This window comes from Equus asinus, chromosome 13 (genome assembly GCF_041296235.1).
Source record: "Equus asinus isolate D_3611 breed Donkey chromosome 13, EquAss-T2T_v2, whole genome shotgun sequence".
Classification (NCBI taxonomy): Eukaryota; Metazoa; Chordata; class Mammalia; order Perissodactyla; family Equidae; genus Equus; species Equus asinus.
The window spans coordinates 18,966,396-18,986,226 of record NC_091802.1 but is presented as its reverse complement, the minus strand read 5'-3'; the positions used below and the strand labels follow the sequence as shown (position 1 = coordinate 18,986,226).

Below are 19,831 nucleotides of genomic sequence, written 5' to 3'. Positions count from 1 at the left end.
GTCACACCCTTGCTGATTAAGCACACCACCAACAATATGGACGCCCAAGTGCCAGAGAGGTCATGCAGTGTATCCCCCTGCCTCCAGGCTAAAAATACATCTACCCCTCCTCCACGCTTCCATCCAGAAATGAAAGAATCTGGGCAGTTTTTAAAGGCCTCCCGAGGAGTGACCACTGTGCCTACGTGCAGCAATATCCACTTGGCATCCGTCTTATACACATCCACGTTGTTTCTGGGTCACCAGAGGTGTGTGTCCAGGGTGCGCGCACGTAATATACAGGGACCTTTTTTTTGTGGTGGCCTTTCTTCCTGGACTTCACAGGGAGACTCAGCAGAGGTGGAGGGACAGGGAGCGGAGGCGCAGGCCGCACGTGGGTGCACCCCTGCACTGAGCATGCTCCCCCATACACGTGGGCCCCGCGTGCACCCAGCCCCCATCCCTGCAAGAGCAAAAGGCCAGAGCGCTCTGCTTTTGGGGAGAGGACCTGGGTGCCCGGGACCAGGCCTGGGGGCCAGATCTGTGGTGACACTATTAAGGGAGGGTTCCTAAGCAGGAGGGAGTCCTACTCAGTAACAAGGGGGGAGGAGGGGAGTCCTTGGACAGAGGTTCCGGAGTTGGTCGATTTTATCCCAGCGGTGCCAGAGCAGCAGTGACTTGTGGGTGGGCAGGCTGCTTCCCTGGGGGAGACAAGTAATGCTCATGAGTCACACCACCAGAAATACATGCAAAGCTGCCTCCATCGCCTTTCACTGCAGCCCAGATTGACAAGTTTGTTTCAAATCGCGATCCACGAGGTATATTTATAATCGCACCTTTAAAAAAAATCTTCTTGCAGGCCTCCCCTCCCCCCACAGCCAGCCGCTCAGCTGGCAGGGCTTTTGCGAGCAAAGATACCTCGCGGGGAGGAGGGACGGCGCGGGGCGGGGGCACCACCTGCCGCCGCGTGCTGCACCCGCACCCGAACCGAGGAGTCAGTCCAAGGGCTTGGTGGCCCCATCCCGGGCGACGGGAGGAGCGGCCAGGCCGCCCTTACCGGGCATACAGCCCACGAGCAGTGGCCGCCCCTTCACCCCCGATCGACCCCCAGCTATGGAATTTCATTTATTAAATGTCGAGGCGGCTGCTGGCAGTCCCATCGCTTGGCTGTCTTTGTTTCTCTGCTGTGTAGGCGCGTCTCGAGCACGTGGCAGCTGGAGCTCTCAGGCCGGAGGAAAAAACGACCTGGGTTTAGAGTCTAGGGCCGCCTGGCAAAAAGAGAGCTCGGCTGCCCAGGGGATAGGTCTTCCAATTCAGGCTGAGCTCCCCCAGTCCTTCAACTCCAAGACTTTTCCAGGTAAGAACACGATTCATCCGCTACCCGCCACCCCCCATCTTCTGGTCGGCCCGGGGAACACCCGGGTGTGGCGCAGGCAAAGATCCACTCTCCCAACTTTGTTCCCCAAACCCCCAGCCCTGCCACAGCTGAGCTTCTCGGCCAGGGGCTAGGGATAAACGGGTTTCTGAATTTCCTTTTGGAGACACCGCCACCTCAGGAAGCAGGACGGTTAAAGAGAAATCACGCACAAGGTTCTAAAAACAATTTAATGAGGAAATGTACGGGCATTCTCCCGGCCACTCCTAGCCGGTCCTCCTCCGCTCCAGCCCCCTCCCCAACTCCGGCTGCAGCCACGACACTCTGCTGACCTCTCGTGGTAGAGGTGGGCAGCGGTCCCCGGCTGCCGGAGACGCCCGCTGGCCCCGCCCAGGCTGGAGAAAGGGGCGAGGCAGTCCACTCCTACCTCATCCTTTCCCGCCCGGGCCTGGCACCGCAGAGTATGGAGGAGGAAGGAGAGAAGACCACACAAAGAAACCTGAGGGGGGCGCGGAGAGTTTGCAAGCTTTTGCTAGCACCTCCCACACAAACACTTCTTGGATTGTTCTAAGTAGGGCTGGTATGGAATCCCTTATTCTCGACTTGTTCTAAGGTGGGCTCAAGAAGGCACTGTGCCTGGTCCCTCCACCTGTCTCAGTGGCCTGGTTGGGGGAGGCATGCGCCGCTTCCAAGGCAGTTACTATCCTTAGCTCACCCCAGGAGGTAGTATTTAGTTTCATTTTACAGGTGAGTGGTTTGAGAAACCAGAAAATTTAAGCAATTTGCCTAAGGTAAGGTCAGACAGTTAATAAGGTGGAATTGGAACTCAGGCCTATCATTCCAGTCCTTCCTCCAAGCACTGGGCCGACCCTCTAGGTCCTTCCAGCCCTTGCAATAGGCGGCCCCAGAGCCAATTTCACTTTTACCACAGCTTCTGCAGGAACCTTTCTGGAAGAACCTCTCTACTCTGGAGTTATTCAGGAAGGAGCCGGTCTCTGGAGTCAGTCTCTTGTCCTGGGGAGACCACATAGGGTGAAGTTGAGGAGCTGCCACCTGCTGCTTTTTCTACCCAGCCCCTCTCTGGTCCTTGCAGAGGACAGCGTATGGGGGGAATGAGGGCGTATGGGGGGAGGGGGCTGTCCTTAGTGGACATTCTCCTTCCAATGTTAAGTGTAGAAGATGGAGCTTAGTTAGAAGATGGAGCTTAGTTGTTTTTTTTTTTTTTGAGGAAGATTAGCCCTGAGCTAACCACTGCCAGTCCTCTTCTTTTTTGCTGAGGAAGACTGGCCCTGAGCTAACATCATGCCCATCTTCCTCTGCTTTATATGTGGGACGCCTACCACAGCATGGCGTGCCAAGCGGTGCCATGTCCGCACCCGGGATCCGAACCGGCAAACCCCAGGCCGCTGAGAAGCGGAACGTGCGACCTTAACCGCTGCGCCACCGGGCTGGCCCCAAGGCGCTTAGTTTTCTAAGAGGGAAGGGAAGACTCCTACATAATATTTCAGGTGCCGGACCCCTGGTTGTTCCAATGACCCTTGGGACCAATGCCTCGCACCTTTCTTAGAAGTCCCCTCCATCATTTACTCTTTTCTTGGAATCTAGATCCCTCCTCTGGGACCAAAATTCAGTCTGAAGGCCACACCTTCCCGCACGGCCTGATGCTTTGAGGAAGGTCTGTTGCCCCCTCCCTCCCCAGCGAAAGGCAAAAGCCCAGCGGGTGGGGGTGCGCCCCAGACCACCTGGCGTGAGGACACTGCCTCCGTTCTGGCCAGGCCTGACTCCCTTCCCACCCTGTCATGGGATCAAGGGGACAGCGCGGGACTCTCTCCGGCCACCCCCCACCCCCAGTTCCACGAGGCGGACTACAAGCCCCATGATGCCGCGGGGCCGAGCTATAACAAGCTCTGTCCGGGGCACCCGCGTCCCCCTCCTCTCTCCCCCCGCATCCCCGCATCCCTCGCCGGCCGCTCGGGCTGAGGGCCGGGCTATGCAGCTGCGGGGAGCCGGGGGCTGCGGGCGCGCGTCCCTGCGGCGGCGGCGGCGGCGGCGGCGTCCCCGGGGCCCGCGCCCCGTGCGCCCCCGCGCCCGCTGCGGGCGTCTGCTCTCTCCGCCGAGCGGCGTCTTTGTGTGCGGGGGTGTGGGAGGCGAGGCGCGAGTCCGCACCGCGCTGCCGAGTGCCCGCTCCCTCCCCGGGCGGGTGGGGGCCTCTCCGCGCCGCCCGCCGCCGCCGCCGCCTCGCGAGGACGCCCGCGGCCCGCGCCGCCCGCACCGCGCCGGGCGCGCCGCCCCCGCCCGCCGGCGCCGCTCGCACATGCCCGAGCCGCAGCCCTGCGAGCAGGCAGCGCCGGCCCCCCGCCCCGCGGCCCCGGGCCCCGGCTCCGGCGCCGTCCCTCCTCCCGGGCCGGGCGCCGCGGCCCCGGCATGAGGAGCGGGCGATGATCCCCGCCAACGCCTCCACCAGGAAGGGGCCCGAGGGCAAGTACCCGCTGCACTACCTCGTGTGGCACAACCGCCACCGCGAGCTGGAGAAAGAGGTCCGCGCCGGCCAGGTAAGAGCGCCGTCGGGCGCCGCGGGGACCCCACGGCTGGGCACGCCCGCCCGGCGTGGGGAGGGGGCGCGGCGCGGGCTGTCCCGCCTCCCAGCGAGTTTGCAGCGCTTCTTTGTTCGCAGCCGCAGCTTTTGTGCTTGTTGACCGGGAGAGGATGATGGGAGCGGCCCCCGCCCGCTCCCCTCCTGCCCGGACCGGCGGCCCACACGTGTTCCGGACCCTCCCAGGTTGGGGTAGGGGACTCTGTGCCCCTCCTCTGCCGGGGCAGGGAGGGCTGCGGGGAGGGGCTGCCGGCTCGGTCTGTGTTCCATGTGGTGGGAGAGTCCGCCCCACTCAGCCGAGCAGCGACACCTCCCGCGTGAGTGCGCGGAGGTGGGCAAGGCCTGCGTAAGGAGGGGGTCACAGGTCAAGGATCAGAGAATAGGCTGTGACACTCCCAGGCATGCCAGCCCCACCCAGTGCCCTCCACCCTCATGGTGAGCGCTTAATCTGTTTGCTCAGACTGGGCAGAGTTCCTGCATCCCTCAGACCCCAGCGGCGGCTCAGAAATGGAGAGGGGAGAGAGACCTTCTTGGGGAAACCCTGAAGGGCCTTGTCCAGGTGCTGAAAGGCGCTCTCCTGCCCTCTGGTGCTGGGTCCTGGCTTCTAGGCGCTGAGGCCCCTAGCCACTGGCCTCGGGAAGGATTTGAGGTTCTGCACACAGAGCGGGCTCCCTAGTTCCTGCTAGTCAGTAAGAACGGGTGGGTCAGCAAGCTTTGGCTGGGCGATGGCCTCCAAGAAGATCGGGTAAGGGATGGGATCTCCTGGCCTTTCTTCAGGACCAAGGCAGGCACTGGTCACAGGTAGCTCCCAACTCTGCCCTTGGCCCCCAGGCCACAGGTAGGCACTCGTGGCTTGGACAGTGTGAACAGAACACCCTCTAGAATGGAGAAGCAGGAGCCAGAGCTGGACCCAGCCTGCCTTGGTTTGGCTCAGATTGAAGCCCACAGACTTGGCCCAGGTCTGAGACCCTGGGGTCATGGGCTGGGAGTGGTTCACGCAGGAGTTGTCCCCTTTGGGAATATGCCTTTTGAGGGCCATTTCCTGAGTCACAGGAAGTTCAGTTTGAGGAGCTGTCTGCTTCCCAAGGGAAGAGTGAGGTGGAGAGCAGGACATCACCAGACAGTGAGTGAGGTGAGGGTCAGAGTATGTCTCTGAAGTCCTCCACTGAGCCCTCAGACCAGCACGGCACCCAGCTCTGCATAGCAGTCCCAGGAAACGTTGGGGTGACCTGAGCCTCCAAGCCTCTGGGCTGGTCGGGGTGTCCACGTCCATTCTACCTCCACTTACACAAGAATGCTCCAAGTTGCTCGTCAGACTGTGTCTCTGTTTATCCATCATAAAGGAAGTAGTTTTCAGCCATAGAGGCCTGGTAAAGGAAGTGAGGTCAGAGTGGTAGGTCCTGGGGGACAAAGATGAACAAACCAGGCACAGCCCCTGCCCTCAAGGACACCCCATTGTTGTGATGCGAGTGTGAACCGGGAGGTTCAGTGTGATGTGCAGGGTGCCAAGACACAGACAGCCCGTTCTCTTCTGGCCCTTCTTTGCTTTCCTCCCCTGAGGGCAAAAGAAGGCGAGCCTCTGAGAGAGGTTACAGCCGGCAGGGTTTGAGTCTGATCTAAGGAACTTTCCGATGGGATGGTTGATGGTTGGTTGAAGGATCGTTAGGCAGAAGGCTAGTGGCTGAATCTCCAGAATGGCTCAGTTGCACTCCCTGGCCCAGGTGGGTGGTCTGTTTCTTGCAGAGATTGGAGAGAGGCGAAATGCCCTAGAAGAAAAGGCCGTTCACTCAGGCCTCTTGGATTGCTAGTACTCAGGTCAGCAGCCATCTTGCTGAGGGGGGAGCACTGGAACCTGCTGCACGTGGGGGCAGTTGGGGCCGCTGAGTGTGTTCCTCTGTGCTCCCCTCAGGCTGCCACAGAAACCAGGCACCAGGTTCACCCCTGTCCCCACCCTCCCATCCCCCTGCCCTGGTGTGTTAGTGTCTCCTCAAAATGGACACCGCCTGCCCTGATCCAGGCCAGGAGGAATATAGGGCACTGGCTGTGGTTAACCCTTGTTCAACCACAAAGGAGTCAGGCCGGTCCTCTCCTTGGCTCTGGGGGTGGCAAGAAGGGGAATGCCAATCAGACTCGGTGGCAGGGGCCCCGGACTATATCCCAACTCCAGGACTGACCCAGACTGACGTTTGCATCCAAATATGCACTGCTCGGTCCTCAGGGCATCGGGTTCGCAGGGAGAGCTGAGGGCGACGACCCAGCCATTTCCTGCAGGGGAGGGGCCTGGAGGCAGCCACCTCACATGATAATGAAACCCCCTAGACTCCAGGCATTGCAGCTGGGGGTCCCTGACCTCTGATCCTCTTGGCACCAACTGTCACAGCAAACAGCCAGGCTTTCCTCAAGCACACAGCAGCTGGGTTTCCCTGGTCTTCGCTTGGCATAGCTGCCTCTTCTTCCTTCCAAGAAAGCCCCGCAGAGGCCCTCCCGTGGGCAGGCTTGGCGATGCTGGCCAGCTGAGGAGGGGGATGGCATGGCAGGCTTCAGAGCAGGTTCGTGGGCTTTGCTCAGCCCCCCATTAGCTCTTTTGGGGGCGGGAAGCAGGGGGTGGCGGGTGGATGGGAAGTGCTCAGCAGGTGTTTTTTGGGGAAAGGAAGGCTTCATGGCCACCTCTAGCTGGCACCCAACAGTACAAAGGTTGCTGCTGCCCTGCTTCCTGCCATTCAGGTGCCTGCTAGGTTGGGAAGGACGGGGGTTGTAGGCCAGTGATGTGCCCTTACCCCCTTGGCTGGCGAGGCTCCGGTTCTGGAGTCACGAGTCCCTGGTGTTCCCTGGGGTGGGAGGTGGAAGTTAGACTGTAAAGCTCCCTGTGGGAGGACGGAGGGGAGCAGGAGTCTTCCCCCGGCAACAGGCACTCTGGAGGGGCCAGACTGTGGTCCCAGGGGCTACCTCGCCATGGCCCTCCTTCCTCCTTTTCCCAGTTCCTCCTTCTGACCTAGAGATGACATGGGATTGTGGGGCCCCTGGATGCTCAGACAGAGGCTGCCGCACCCACAGTACCTGTTGTGTCCAGGAGCACCTGTGATCTCCTTTCTCCCTAAAGTGGGCAGTCCCGGGTATGGGCTGTCACCACAGCTGGTGAGTTGGGAAGCTCAGGAGAGAGATCCACAAATCCCAGAAACCAAAAATCAATGTGTCTGGGATGAGGGGGAGGGGCTGCGTGGGGCAGGATGGAGGGGGCGGGTGGAGGGAGAGTCTGCCTGCTACCCCCACCTGCCCACCTCAGCTTGGGGAACCATCCTGCCTCTCTCCCCCTTAGCTCAGGCGTACCTGGCCCTACACCTCACATCGGGTGGAAGAGCTGAGAAGCAGTGACCAGTGACCACACCAGACTCTGGCTGTTCTCCCTGGGGCTGGAGGAGGGAGGAGGGCAGGGAAGGGAGAGAAGGCTTATTAGTATGCGAGACCCCACCCTCTGGGCCCCTTGCCTTCCCTCTCCAGCCCCCAGGCTTAGTCTGTACATTTGGTACGTCCTTGTAAGATTTTACCTACAAAAGGATTCTGCTAGTGCTAAAAAAGTTTGAAAAATACCCCACTAGTGCATGTGGGTTCAGGAGGTATGCATGTGCAAATGTGCTGGCAACGAACACGTGTGTTATACGTGAGTAGACCCCTGCAGAACCAGAGGGCAGCTGGGCGTGCATGTGCTTGTACACTTAGTGGTGCACATGTACTGTGAGTATGGAGGCAGGAGTATGAGTGTGTATCCTTATGGTACCTGTGTGTGTGTGTGTGTGTAGGTGTGTGCCTGAGTGGCAGCAAGGAGGCTCTGCCCAGGGAGCCCCAGCTCCTAAGCTCGAAGGACCCCTGCTTTTGACTCCAGCTGAGGCCTGCTGGGCTGCGGAGTTTCCGTTCTCTGCAGGAGGAAGCCTGGGTGTTGGGTTTCATGGGAAACCTTTTCATTCCAGCAATTAAATGGCTGCAGAGGAAGTTAATGAATTCTCCCACCTGGGCCCAGGGCAAGGTGCCACTTCCACTGCAGGCTCTGCTTTGGGCGGATGGGGGAGCTTCTCTGGGGCTTGGCTGGGTGTATGCAGGGCCCACCTCGGCCCTGGAAAACAGCAGTGCCCTGGGGACGCTAGGGAGGGCTGTCGGGAGAGCTCCTGAGGAGTGGGGGTGGAGAGGGGCACCCCTGCTCAGCAGGCAGTGCCAGCATCTCTCTGGAACCTAGAGCTGAGGCACCTGAGGGGGAGGTGGCAGGCAGCATCTGGCGCCCTGGGGCCCGGCGGGGTGCCCTGCCAGCTCCCCGGGGCCTTGTTAGCAGCAGCAGCAGCAGCATGTGGGGCAGGGCTGGTGGGAGGCATGGATGGTTCATCTGCAGCCCCCTGGGAGGGCCTCCTCCTGACTTCCCCAGCTAGCCCAGGGTCTGTGGATCCTCCACCACTCCCACCCCAGGGCTTACGACCCCAGTGGGGACAGACCCCAAGGGGCCCAGGCCAACTCATAATAGGCAAAGAGTAAACAGTGCTCCCCTCCTCTGGGGAGCTGTTGTAGGGGAGCTGCAGGGCAGCGGCTCGCGTCTCCAAGCCCGGCTCAGAGGGCCACAGGGGCCAGGCTCACTTTTTTTTTGAGGCTCCTAGTATATTTAAAGATGGAGAAATGCCAGCACAGAGTTATAAAAGTTATATGAATAATTTAAATTATTTAAAATATTTTATTTTTGACAAAGGAGTTCGGATTCATGTTTTAAAATATTTACCTTTGGCTAGAAGGCTTATAGCGAGAAGCAGCAGTCCCCGCTCTTCCTGTCAGTACCTCACCATCTCTTTGCCCAGAGGCGACCACTTTGAACTCTAGGCTGTTTTGTTATTTCCCTCCATAATTATAAACAGCATACTTCTACAGCTATTTATTGGTTTATCAGTTTTACACTTTATTGCTTCCCCCCCCATGCCCCTTAAATATAGTCATCTATGCGTTTGTTTGACAAATATTTCTTAAGCACCGGTTACGTGCCTGGCGTTGTCTGGGGACTGGAGGTATAGCACTGAAGAGAACGGACAGGGACCCTCCCTTTGTGGGGCTTACCGCTAGATGAGGGAGACAATGAAAAACCAAAGAAGCAATTTAACGTTGGACAAGAACTAAAAGCAGGGTAAGGCGCAATAAATAGATAAATAGCAGCTGTCATTTAAGATGGGTTGTCAGGGCAGTTCTTTGTAAGGAGGTGACATTTGAGCAGTGATCTGAGTGAAGTGGCTCTCCAGGGTATCCAGGAGAAGGTGGTTCCAGGGCAGGCCGCTGTGTGGGAGTGGCATTTGGAGCAGAGGTGGGAGGCCGCATGAGTTCAAAGAGTCGTCCAGGGCTGTCGGATTCTATTCTAAACAGGATGGGAAGCCACAAGAAGGTTTTGAGGTAACAAGTGTCAGGACTGACAAACATTTCACAGGATGATGGTCCCCACAATGGGCTATGTGGAGAATAGATCTAAGGAGCCAAGAGAGGCGTGAAGGGACCAGTGAGGAGGCCACGGGGCCACCAGGTGAGAGACGGCGTGGCTACCGACGCCCAGGATGGTAGCCTGAGGTGATGGAAACTAAGAAGACTCTGGATCTATTTTGAAGGTCAGGTTTTGCTGATGGATTAGATTTGGAAGGTGAAAGGAGAGGAAGAGAGGAAAACAGTTCCAACGTTTTTCACCTGAAAAGGGAGTGAATTGAGGTACTGCTTACTGTGGTGGGAGGACTGGGCAGATGCAGCTGTTCAGGATCGGCTGGAGTGAAGGAAGCGAGGGGAAGAGGAGAGTGTCTTGTAAAGAGATAACTCACATACCTATGCCCCATAAATTTAGCCCTACCCTCAGCCCATGTTTGCAGCTCTTCACTGCCTATGGGTCCTGTCCCCATGCTATTCTCTGAATAAAAGAGCACTACTGCCAGACCTTGAGAGTCCAAGAAGTCTTTCTTTCGACTCCTCGGCTCGCCGAGCCCGCATCAGTCATGATGTCCCACTTTGTTTCATGAATTAGATTATTTTTTCATATTTTTCATAGGATATCTTCCCCCTAAAAAGTTTTCTTCTGTTTCCTGCATTGACAGTGTTCCCTCTGGGTTTTTAGCATCTATTTGCATGTTTTGGTCTCTTTTGAGTTGGCGATTTTCCTCAAATATCCCGTCACCCTTGGCTGTTGGGGCGAATCTAAGAATGGAGGTGAGGAGTTGCTGATGCACAGTGCCGCTGTAAGATGATTGGGTGGCAAGCTGGCCTGCCTGTGGTAGGATCCCCAAATGTCTGTACACAGAGGTCTTTGGTGCCTCTAGTTTCTCCAAGGAAGAATTCTCCAACCTCCTGCGAGCGGTAGGATGGGGCAGTGATGTGCATAGTCTGGCTGCCAGTGGTTGAGGACCTGAGGCTGAGAAGGGACCAGGCTTTCACTGTTTGCAGCCCCGTGACCTCACCCTCAGGTCAGTGTCCCGAATCCAGGTCACGTTCGTAGGTTCTGGGCGTTAGGATGTATACTTATATTTTTGAAGGGCACCACCATTCAACCCACTATGATAGGTTTTTTTTTTTTTTTAATATATATCAAGTTTGGAAAAATTTTGGCTATTATTTCTTTAAATTTGTCTCCTTTTACCCACTTACTTACCCTATCCTCTGGGACTACAATTACACATATGTCAGAATGCCTTATAGTGTCTCACAGATTGCTGAGGCTCTTTGAATGTGTTTTTAGTACTTTTTTCCTCCTCTGGGCTTCAGCTTGTATAGTTCTGTTGCTATGTCTTCAAGTTCACTGACTTTTTTACTCTGTAGTGTCTAATCTTCTGTTAATGCCATCCAATGAATTTTTCATTTCAGATATTGTACTTATCTCCCATTTCTTTCCACATTGCATTCTTGTTTTTCTTTAAACTCCTGAGCATATCGAGCCATTCATCATCTTTATTATTTCTGAATATAATGTGTTTCTATTAAATGACTTTTCTCCTAATTATGAGTCACATTTTCCTACTTCTTTGCATGTCTAGTAATTTCTTTTTCCTTTTTTGGTGAAAAGGATTGGCCCTGAGCTAACGTCTGTGGCCAATCTTCCTCTTTTTGCTTGAGGAAGGTTGTCACTGAGCTAACGTCTGTGCTAATCTTCCTCTATTTTGTATGTGCGATGCTGCTACAGCATGGCTTGATGAGTGGTGTATAGGTCAGCACCCAGGATCTGAACCTGTGAACCCAGGGCCGCCAAAGCAGAGCACGCAAACTTAACCACTATGCCACTGGGCCGGCCCCAAATGTCTAGTAATTTTTTTTTTTGAGGAAGAGTAGTCTGAAGCTAACATCTGCCACCAATCCTCCTCTTTTTGCTGAGGAAGATTGGCCCTGAAATACAGCCGTGCCCATCTTCCTCTACTTTATATGTGGGATGCCCACACAGCATGGCTTGATAAGTGGTGTGTAGGTCCGTGCCTGGGATCTGAACTGGTAAACCCTGGGCTGCCAAAGTGGAGCACAAACTTAACCACTATGCCACCGGGCTGGCCCCAAATGTCTAGTAATTTTTAACTGGATGTTGGATATTGTAAATCTTGTGATGTTAAGCATCTGGATTTTTTGTCTTTCTTTAAAGAGTGTTAGGCTTTGTTCTGGCAGACTAAGTTAAATTACTTGCAAATCAGCTTGATCCTTTTGAGTTAGTTTTTCATCTTTATTAGATTGGGTCTAGGTGAGCCTTTTCTGCAGGGATAGTTCAGCCCTCCTACTGAGACCTTCTCAGGTCTCTGTCGAATACCCTGGGGAAACAACAAGCACTCTCCACTCCAGCAGGTCGGAGCTTGAATGCGTCCCTGCCCTGGGTGAGCCCTGAGAATTTGTCAGCTTATTGCTTCTTTCTGCCTGGTCTTGTTGATTTAGCATTCAGCAAAGATGCAAAGGTACCCCATGCAGATTCCTGGAGCTCTTTTTTGTTTTTTTGCATAGCTCCCTCCTTCCTGGAACTCTGCCCTGCAACTTGTAGCTATGTCAGCCTCCCTTATCCCCTGTCTCTATGTGCTCCACCCCTCAGTAGACTACACACTCTGCTGGGGATTCCCCTCCCTGAATTGCAGTCTGGAATGTTCCTCCAGGTAGAAATCCAGGCAATCACAGGGCCCACCTCATTTGCTTCTCTTACTTCAGGGATCACAGTCCTGGTCTACTTGTTGCCTAGTGCCTGAAAACAGTTATTTCATATATTTTGAAACAGCAGTTTTCTCTGTTTATGGCAGAAGGGTATTTCAGTTACCTCATCATGGTTGGAGTAGAAGCCTGTTCCTGGCATTTTAATCAAGCCTTGGGAAGGAGAGGAGTTACGTGCATGTGGTCAGTTCGTTAAATTAACTAGAAGTCCTAGCCTCCTGAAATATATTTAAATATTTATGTTGAACAAACATATGCTTTTATCACCCAACAAAAATCTCATACAATGTAATCATGCTATTTTTTTATAACATTTGTAAAAAATGTTAATACATCACATCCCACGGGCACAGGATGTGGGTTTGAAGTTGTACCATGAATATGTTCTTTCATTCCTATCATTGTATTCCTGCAACTTTTGCTAAGCCTCACTCACTGGTAATGTCAATGACCTAAATTGGTGGCCCTTCCTGAAGGTATGGTCTTGGACGCCTAGGTTAGGTCCTGTCTCTGGTGCCATCCTAGGCCAACAGCCTCATTCGACCATCCTTCGGCCCCAGGCTTCCTCTTCACAGGCAGCCCACTGGGTCTTGGAGGGGTGAACCCACGTGGTTGCTGCCTGGTTGGAGTCTCTCGGGCTCAGATAGGCTGCCTCAGAAGTGACAAGGTCTCCGTCCTCACCTCCTTCTCCAGGTGGACATCGAGCAGCTGGATCCCCGTGGGCGGACTCCCCTGCACCTAGCCACCACCCTGGGGCACCTCGAGTGTGCCCGTGTGCTCCTGGCACACGGGGCAGACGTGGGCAGGGAGAATCGCAGCGGCTGGACAGGTGGGCACCTCTGCTCACCCTGGCCCCACAGCCAGGGGCTCCCCAGCATCAGAGTCCCTCCTCTGGTTGGCTGAAGGGAGCCCGTGGCAGGGTCCCGTGCTGTGACATTGCCTTCCCCTCCCCCAGTGCTTCAGGAGGCTGTGAGTACCCGGGACCTGGAGCTGGTGCAGCTGGTGCTGCGGTACCGGGACTACCAGCGCGTGGTGAAGCGGCTGGCGGGCATCCCCGTGCTCCTGGAGAAGCTGCGCAAGGTGAGGGCCAGCCCCTCAGCCTCCCACTGTAGCCCTTGAACCCTGTCTCTAGTGCAGGCTTAGCTACTCTCCTTCTCATCCTCCAGGCCCAGGACTTCTATGTGGAGATGAAGTGGGAGTTCACCAGCTGGGGTAAGAGGCACTGGGGGGCCTCACTGGGCACTCTCCCACCTCAGGGCCTTTGCACTTGCTGCCCCTCCTGCCTGGAGCACCCTTCCCATAGCTCTTCCTGTGGCTCCTTCTCATTGTTTAGTTCTCAGCTCAATGCCACCTCCTCAACTAGGCCTTTCCACGCTGCCTCAGACACTGTCTCGATTCCATTATTATTATTTCTTTCACTTTGTAATGGTTTGCTCATTTGTTTGTTTGTTACCTGCCACCCCTTGCTAGAAGGTAAGCTCCAAGAGGGCAGGGGTCCTGTCTTGTTCAGTGTTGTGTCCCCACTGACTGGAATAGTGCCTGGCACACAGTAGGTGTTCAGTAAATATTTGTTGGAGGACTGATGAAAGATTGAGTGAGTAAATTAACAAACGGTGGATGCTAGGGACTTGGTGATGGCTGCACATGCCTGTCCCCAACCTCAGGTTGCTCACCCCTGAGTGACTGTGGTCTACAGTTGTGTAGGGGGAGGCGGGGGAGAGCTGCTCTCCCACCAGTTCCCTCACCCCTTCCCCGCCACACCACTGACCCTGATCCCCACACCCTGAGGTGGCCCAGGTCGGGTGGACCAGGCACACTGAAGCCACTTCTGACCTTCCTTTCCGTCTAGTGCCCCTCGTGTCCAAGATCTGCCCTAGCGACACCTACAAAGTGTGGAAGAGTGGGCAGAACCTACGGGTAGACACCACGCTCCTGGGCTTTGACCACATGACGTGGCAGCGAGGGAACCGCAGCTTTGTCTTCAGGGGCCAAGGTCAGGCAGGAGGGAGGTGGGGCAGGGCAGGGAGGCTGGGGACAGCCCCATGCCATCCCTGACTGCCCTGTGCTGTTCCGTGGCTGGCAGACACAAGTGCCGTGGTCATGGAGATTGACCATGACCGCCGGGTGGTGTACACGGAGACTCTGGCACTGGCCGGGCAGGACCGCGAGCTCCTGCTGGCTGCCGCCCAGCCCACCGAGGAGCAGGTGCTGAGCCGGCTCACCGCGCCCGTCGTCACCACACAGCTCGACACTAAGAACATTTCCTTTGAGAGGTGAGTGGGCATGGCCTTGATAGCCTGGAGCCAGTCCAGTGGGGCGCCCCCTCACCTGGACCACTCTCCCTCCCCAGGAACAAGACTGGCATCCTGGGCTGGCGCAGTGAGAAGACGGAGATGGTGAATGGGTATGAAGCCAAGGTGAGGCCACAGCTCCTGGCTGCCAGACCTGGCCACGCTCTTGCCTACAGTGAGCTGGGCAGGGGTTTCCTGACCACCCTTTCTCAGCCTTGGAGGTGCAGAAGCAATGCGGCATGGAGGGAAGGGCCTAGACTAAGAGGCAACCGATGAGACTGGCCCGAGTTTATTGAGCACTTATTATATTGTATTCATATTCAAGGCACTGTTCTGGCATTTTATATGCATCTATGTATGTATATACAACACGCACATGCATATATGGATATATATGTGTGTATATCACACACACACACACACACACACACACACACACGCTCCTTTAATCCTTACAACAACCCTTTCAGGTAGGTCTATTATTATTCCCACTTCACAGATGTTTATTGAGCTCTTTCCATGGTATCGCATTTAATCCTCAAACAACTCCATGAAGTAGGGTATCGGCCCATTTTACGATGAGGAAACAGAGGCCTGGAGTGGCTCAGTGACCTGCACAAGGTCGCCCAGCTGTAAGTGACAGAGCCAAGGTTCAGCCCGTGGCTGCCTGACTCCAAGGCCAGGCCCTTACCCCTAAGAAGACTATGTTGGTCACTCTGGGACCCCTACATCGCCCATGTGGACCACATGGTGCCACCGATGAATGAAGGGACTAACAAACACTTGCAAGGTTCTGTTTTGTTGTTTCTTCCTGGAGGCCTTCCCTGGTTCTGGAGGCCGGGGAGGCCTCTGCTTTTTGTTCCCCCAGCCCTGTGTTCCCCCTACCTGAGCGTGTATCACACCATGTTATAACTGTCCATTTTCTTGTCTCTTCAACTCGACTGTGAGCCTTAAGAGGGCAGGGATCATGTTTGGCCTTGCTTGTTCACCACTCTATCCCTGATGCCTGCCTCAGTGCCTGGCACATAAAGGCTCCTCACAAAATGTTTGTTGAATGAATAAGAGAACGAATGAATGACTTCATATATTTACTTGCCCAAAGTCCTGGAGTAAACAGGAGCAAGCAGCTCCCCAACCTTCCTTGCAAGAAGTGTTCATAGTGCCTCTGGGGGCAGGGGGTTGGGGTACCAGAGCTGTCTTTGAGCCCTTTCCTTATCTGTCTCCAGGTATATGGGGCATCCAACGTGGAGCTCATCACCCGGACACGGACAGAGCACCTTTCAGAACAGCACAAGGGCAAGGTCAAAGGTAATGAGGCCGAGGTAGATGGGGGAGATGTGAGGAACGAGCTCCCACTTGAGCGCCTCCATTGGATTTCCTCTGACATCCTAGCGAGAGCCAGGATAGCTTATTTAGGCAAATCGGTTTCAATTCAAGTGCCAAATCCTAATGATTGATAGTGGCTGCCTGGAGTGTTGCTAAGAAGATTCTAAGGCATTTGGGCTCAATGGGAAGGAATGCTACAATTGATTACTAATGTCTGCATTGGATTTTGGAGGGAGTAGAAATGCTGTGTATACTATTTATTGGCCATTCTAGTCTAGTGGGACATGCCCTAGGCAGAAAGTCAGGGGGCCCTGCCACTGATTCTCTGTGCCTGTTGATACCACATCTGACTCTCTGGGCATCAGTTAGTCTGTCTAGAGAGGAAAGACATAACTCCTACCTCACAAGGGAACAAAATGAAGTCGTTAATATGGAAGTGCCTGAAGGAAAACCCACACATACACCTGCATATCCCAAAACTGCTTATCAAACGCAGGTATTTTTTGTCCAGTGTCACCAACCTGGAGAGTGACACTTTTGGAAGTTTCTCCTGAGCTCCAGGCCTACTTTTATAAGCTGTGCTTATAGTGTCCCTGGTCCCTGCCCCTTGGAGTCCTGAACCCCCTTCAGATGAAGGTTTCTGGGTGTGTGGTGTGAGTGAGCAATCTCCCCTCCCCCCCCAGGAACCAGCCTCCTCCCTAGGTCTTAGGCGCTGTCACTTCTGAGGGCTGCAGTGTCCTCTGAGATGCCACATTTCTTGTAGGCTGTAAGACACCTCTGCAGTCCTTCCTGGGAATTGCTGAGCAGCATGGGGGCCCCCAAAACGGGGTGAGTGTGTGCCAGGGGCTCCCCTATGTGGAAGGGTGTGGATGTGGCTCAGGAGGAGGCTTGGGAGGCCTCCTGCTTAGCGTGGCCTGTGTGGACCTCCCTTACACAATACCCAAGGCCCTGTCAGCTCCACAGCGGCAGGGGGGACAGCTCTGGGGCCCAGAATTCCAAACGGTTGGACTGGCATCAGGAACTGAGAAGGGCTCCTGGGCCCCTCCCCGTGTGGTACAGACCCTGATCACTCAGACTCTGAGCCAAGCCAACCCCACTGCCATCACCGCAGAAGAGTACTTCAACCCCAACTTTGAGCTTGGCAACCGTGACATGGGCCGCCCCATGGAACTGACCACCAAGACACAGAAGTGAGGCCCCCTGCTGGTGCTGGGGAGGGCTGGGCCGGGCAGGGCAGGGGGGTAGGGGCTCCAGAGGTGCTGGGAGGCCATAGCTTCTACAATGTCCCTTACCCCTTGGGATCTGGTGGGGGCAGGTTCAAGGCCAAGCTGTGGCTGTGTGAGGAGCATCCCCTGTCCCTGTGTGAGCAGGTGGCCCCCATCATTGACCTCATGGCCGTCAGCAATGCGCTTTTCGCCAAGCTCCGGGACTTCATTACCCTGCGCCTGCCTCCAGGCTTCCCTGTCAAGATTGGTGAGACCCCACCGCCGTTTCCTTTCAGCCCCAGTTGGGGGTGGGGTGGGGGTGGGGCTTAGATGAGGTAAATGGGGAGTTCTAAGGTGTGAGGGTGTGGGTAGTGGCGCCTGATGGTTTCCTTATCCTCAGAAATCCCGATCTTCCACATCCTCAACGCCCGCATCACCTTCGGGAACCTCAATGGCTGCGACGAGCCGGTGCCATCGGTGCGAGGCAGCCCCAGCAGCGAGACCCCTTCTCCGGGCAGCGACTCGTCCAGTGTCAGCAGCTCCAGTTCCACGAGTGAGCTGCTGCCCCTCTCCGAGCCCGCCCTCCCCTGCCCTCCCCTCCACAGCAGAGCGCTCGCCGGGGCAGGGGGGAGGCCCAAGGGGTGGGCCCGGCCCCGTCTGACCCCCAGCCCGGCACCCTCAGCCTCGTGCCGCGGCTGCGAGATCTCCCCCGCCTTGTTCGAGGCCCCGCGCGGCTACAGCGTGCTGGGCGGCCAGCGGGAGGCGGCGACCCGCGATGACGATGACGACTTGCTGCAGTTCGCCATCCAGCAGAGCCTGCTTGAGGCAGGCAGTGAGTACGACCAGGTGCGTCCCCGTGGCCGCTCCGGCCTCCAGACTGTGGGCCGTCCTAGCTAACTGGCCCGCGCCCCCTCCCTCCAGGTCACCATCTGGGAGGCGCTAACCAACAGCAAGCCGGGTACTCACCCCATGTCCTGCGAGGGTCGCCGACAGGACAGGTCAGTGCCTGCCAGTCCTGAGAGAGTTTGGAGACGCCTATCTCCCTCCCCCCCCACGCCCCTACATATGCACAGAGTACTGTCATAGTGGGTGAGGACAGTGCCAACTGAGCAGCCCCTCTTGGCCCAGAGAAACTGTGGTGCCCTGTTAACAAGAGGGCTTCTACCACCACCCTTTCCTGACTCGGTGGGTGAGCAGCTCTCCAAAAGTGGCCACGGAGTAGGGTCCAGGCCTCTTGGTCGTCAGACCCTTACCAAGCCGGGTGTGGGGCTGGGGTTCTAGAAGATACCCACATACTCTGGGCAGCTGTCTACTGGGAGGATGAGTTTTGTAGGGGCTGGGATCTGCCACAACAGGCTGGGAGTCAGGGAGGTGACGCGGGACTCATGGCCTCCACTGGAGGGTGGCGAGGGGCGCTCCGTCCTGGGGCCTCCACGCTGTCTCCCGGCCCCGCTTATGGGCAGGTGCGCCCCGGAGCCCGCGACGTATCTTACCCGCCCCCAGGAGCACCCCGCCCACGCCGCAGCGCCAGCCCGCGCCCCCAGCCGCCCTGGCGACGGTCCCCAGCCCGCGGCCCAGCCCCGGCTCAGGCCCAGGCGGCCACGCGTTCCGGAGCTACGACGAGCAGCTGCGGCTGGCCATGGAGCTGTCGGCGCAGGAGCAGGAGGAGCGGCGGCGGCGCGCGCGCCAGGAGGAGGAGGAGCTGGAGCGCATCCTGCGGCTCTCGCTGACGGAGCAGTAGCGCCTACTGCCGGGCCCCTCGGCCACGCCACGCGTGCCCGGCCCGGGAGCCAGATCCGCCCCGGCCCGCGCGCCCGCCGAGCTGCGGCTGGAGACTGGAGCGGCCGCCTCGGGGACTTAGCGGCGTCCCAGGCACCAGAGGGGGAGGGCTTCGGCACGGCCGCGGGGTACCTTTCCGGGCCAGGGCCCTGGAGGCAGCTGGCACGGCCCGGTCCCCCTGCTTTGCTGTATCCTGACCCCCACTCCTCTTCCCTGGGCTCTGACCTGTCCAAGGGCGGAGCCAGGCGGTCCTGAGGAGGGAGATGGGTCCTTAGAGGAGCACTGTCCCCATCCCTTGCTCCTTCTGGCCGGTCCTCCTTTCTGCTCACTGACCCCACTCCAGGACACTGCCCGTGAAGCCTTTGCATCTCCGCTCTTCACCCCTGGGGGGCAGCTGAGCTCCCCACGTGCTGTGTTGCAGCTTGTCCCAGACACGAAGCAGCACGTCAAGGGCCCAGCCCCTCCCCAACCCCGGCATTTCAGCGTCAAGTGCACTTAGCGGGGTGCCCGGTTCCCCCAGCCCCCACACCCCTCCCGGGTCTCAGGGTGGTCCCAGCTTCTCTTTGGGCAGCCAGAGGTTTGGAGTCCCTATCCCACGTTTTTGTGATCTGGGAGGGTGCCCAAGGTGGCCCCCCGGACCTGGGCAAGGCCTGGCTCCCTCATGGTGTCTTTGTGGATGGGGGTAATACTGGGCTGGGGGCAAGCACTAGGCCCTACACTAGACAGGACACAGAGGGGTTGCCCAGGGCCCTGGCACCACCACCCATCCCTTCCCACCAGCTGCTGCTAGCCCTCTGTGGTTGTGCGTCCCACTTGCCCCAACCCAGGGGCTGACTCTAAAACCCTTCATCCAATGGTGCTAACCCCCGGCGCTCCCCTGCCCCACCCCACCCACCCAGAGAAGCACAGACCCCGCCAGGGGCAGGGGCCCACCGCACACCCTTGTCCGGGTTCTCTCGGACTGGCCTTCCTGGTTCAGCCAGTGAGGCTCAGAAGGGACACAAAAAGGATGAAAGAAAAGAACAAAGAGAAACTGTTCCTCTCACCCCCTTCCCTGATGCCAGGGGCACCAGACTGATTCTGAGGCACAAATAAAAGAGGCTTCAAACCCGAG

The 19,831-nt window shown here is 57.0% G+C and overlaps 1 protein-coding gene across 7 annotated transcripts; it reads left to right on the top strand.

Annotated features, from left to right (window-relative positions):
* The first annotated feature begins 3,284 nt into the window (after positions 1-3,284).
* ANKRD13B (ankyrin repeat domain 13B) lies at positions 3,285-19,829 on the top strand. Of its 7 annotated transcripts, none has more exons than XR_011493667.1 (17): positions 3,793-3,906; positions 6,412-6,496; positions 6,926-7,082; positions 12,810-12,945; positions 13,072-13,196; positions 13,283-13,328; positions 13,966-14,109; positions 14,200-14,389; positions 14,467-14,533; positions 15,634-15,715; positions 16,497-16,561; positions 16,793-16,923; positions 17,104-17,206; positions 17,339-17,491; positions 17,621-17,784; positions 17,860-17,936; positions 18,442-19,829. XR_011493667.1 is itself a non-coding variant. In XM_014826975.3 (17 exons), exons 3-17 carry the CDS (start codon positions 6,951-6,953, stop codon positions 18,970-18,972), a joined length of 2,241 nt encoding a protein of 746 aa, XP_014682461.2. In that variant the 5' UTR covers positions 3,793-3,906; positions 6,412-6,496; positions 6,926-6,950; the 3' UTR covers positions 18,973-19,823. The 7 variants fall into 7 exon arrangements, 5 of the variants coding, with proteins under 5 accessions (XP_014682462.2, XP_014682465.2, XP_070338754.1 ...); XR_011493669.1 differs by having other exon boundaries at positions 18,402-19,827; XM_014826975.3 differs by having other exon boundaries at positions 17,049-17,206; positions 18,402-19,823.
* The last annotated feature ends 2 nt before the right edge of the window (positions 19,830-19,831 follow it).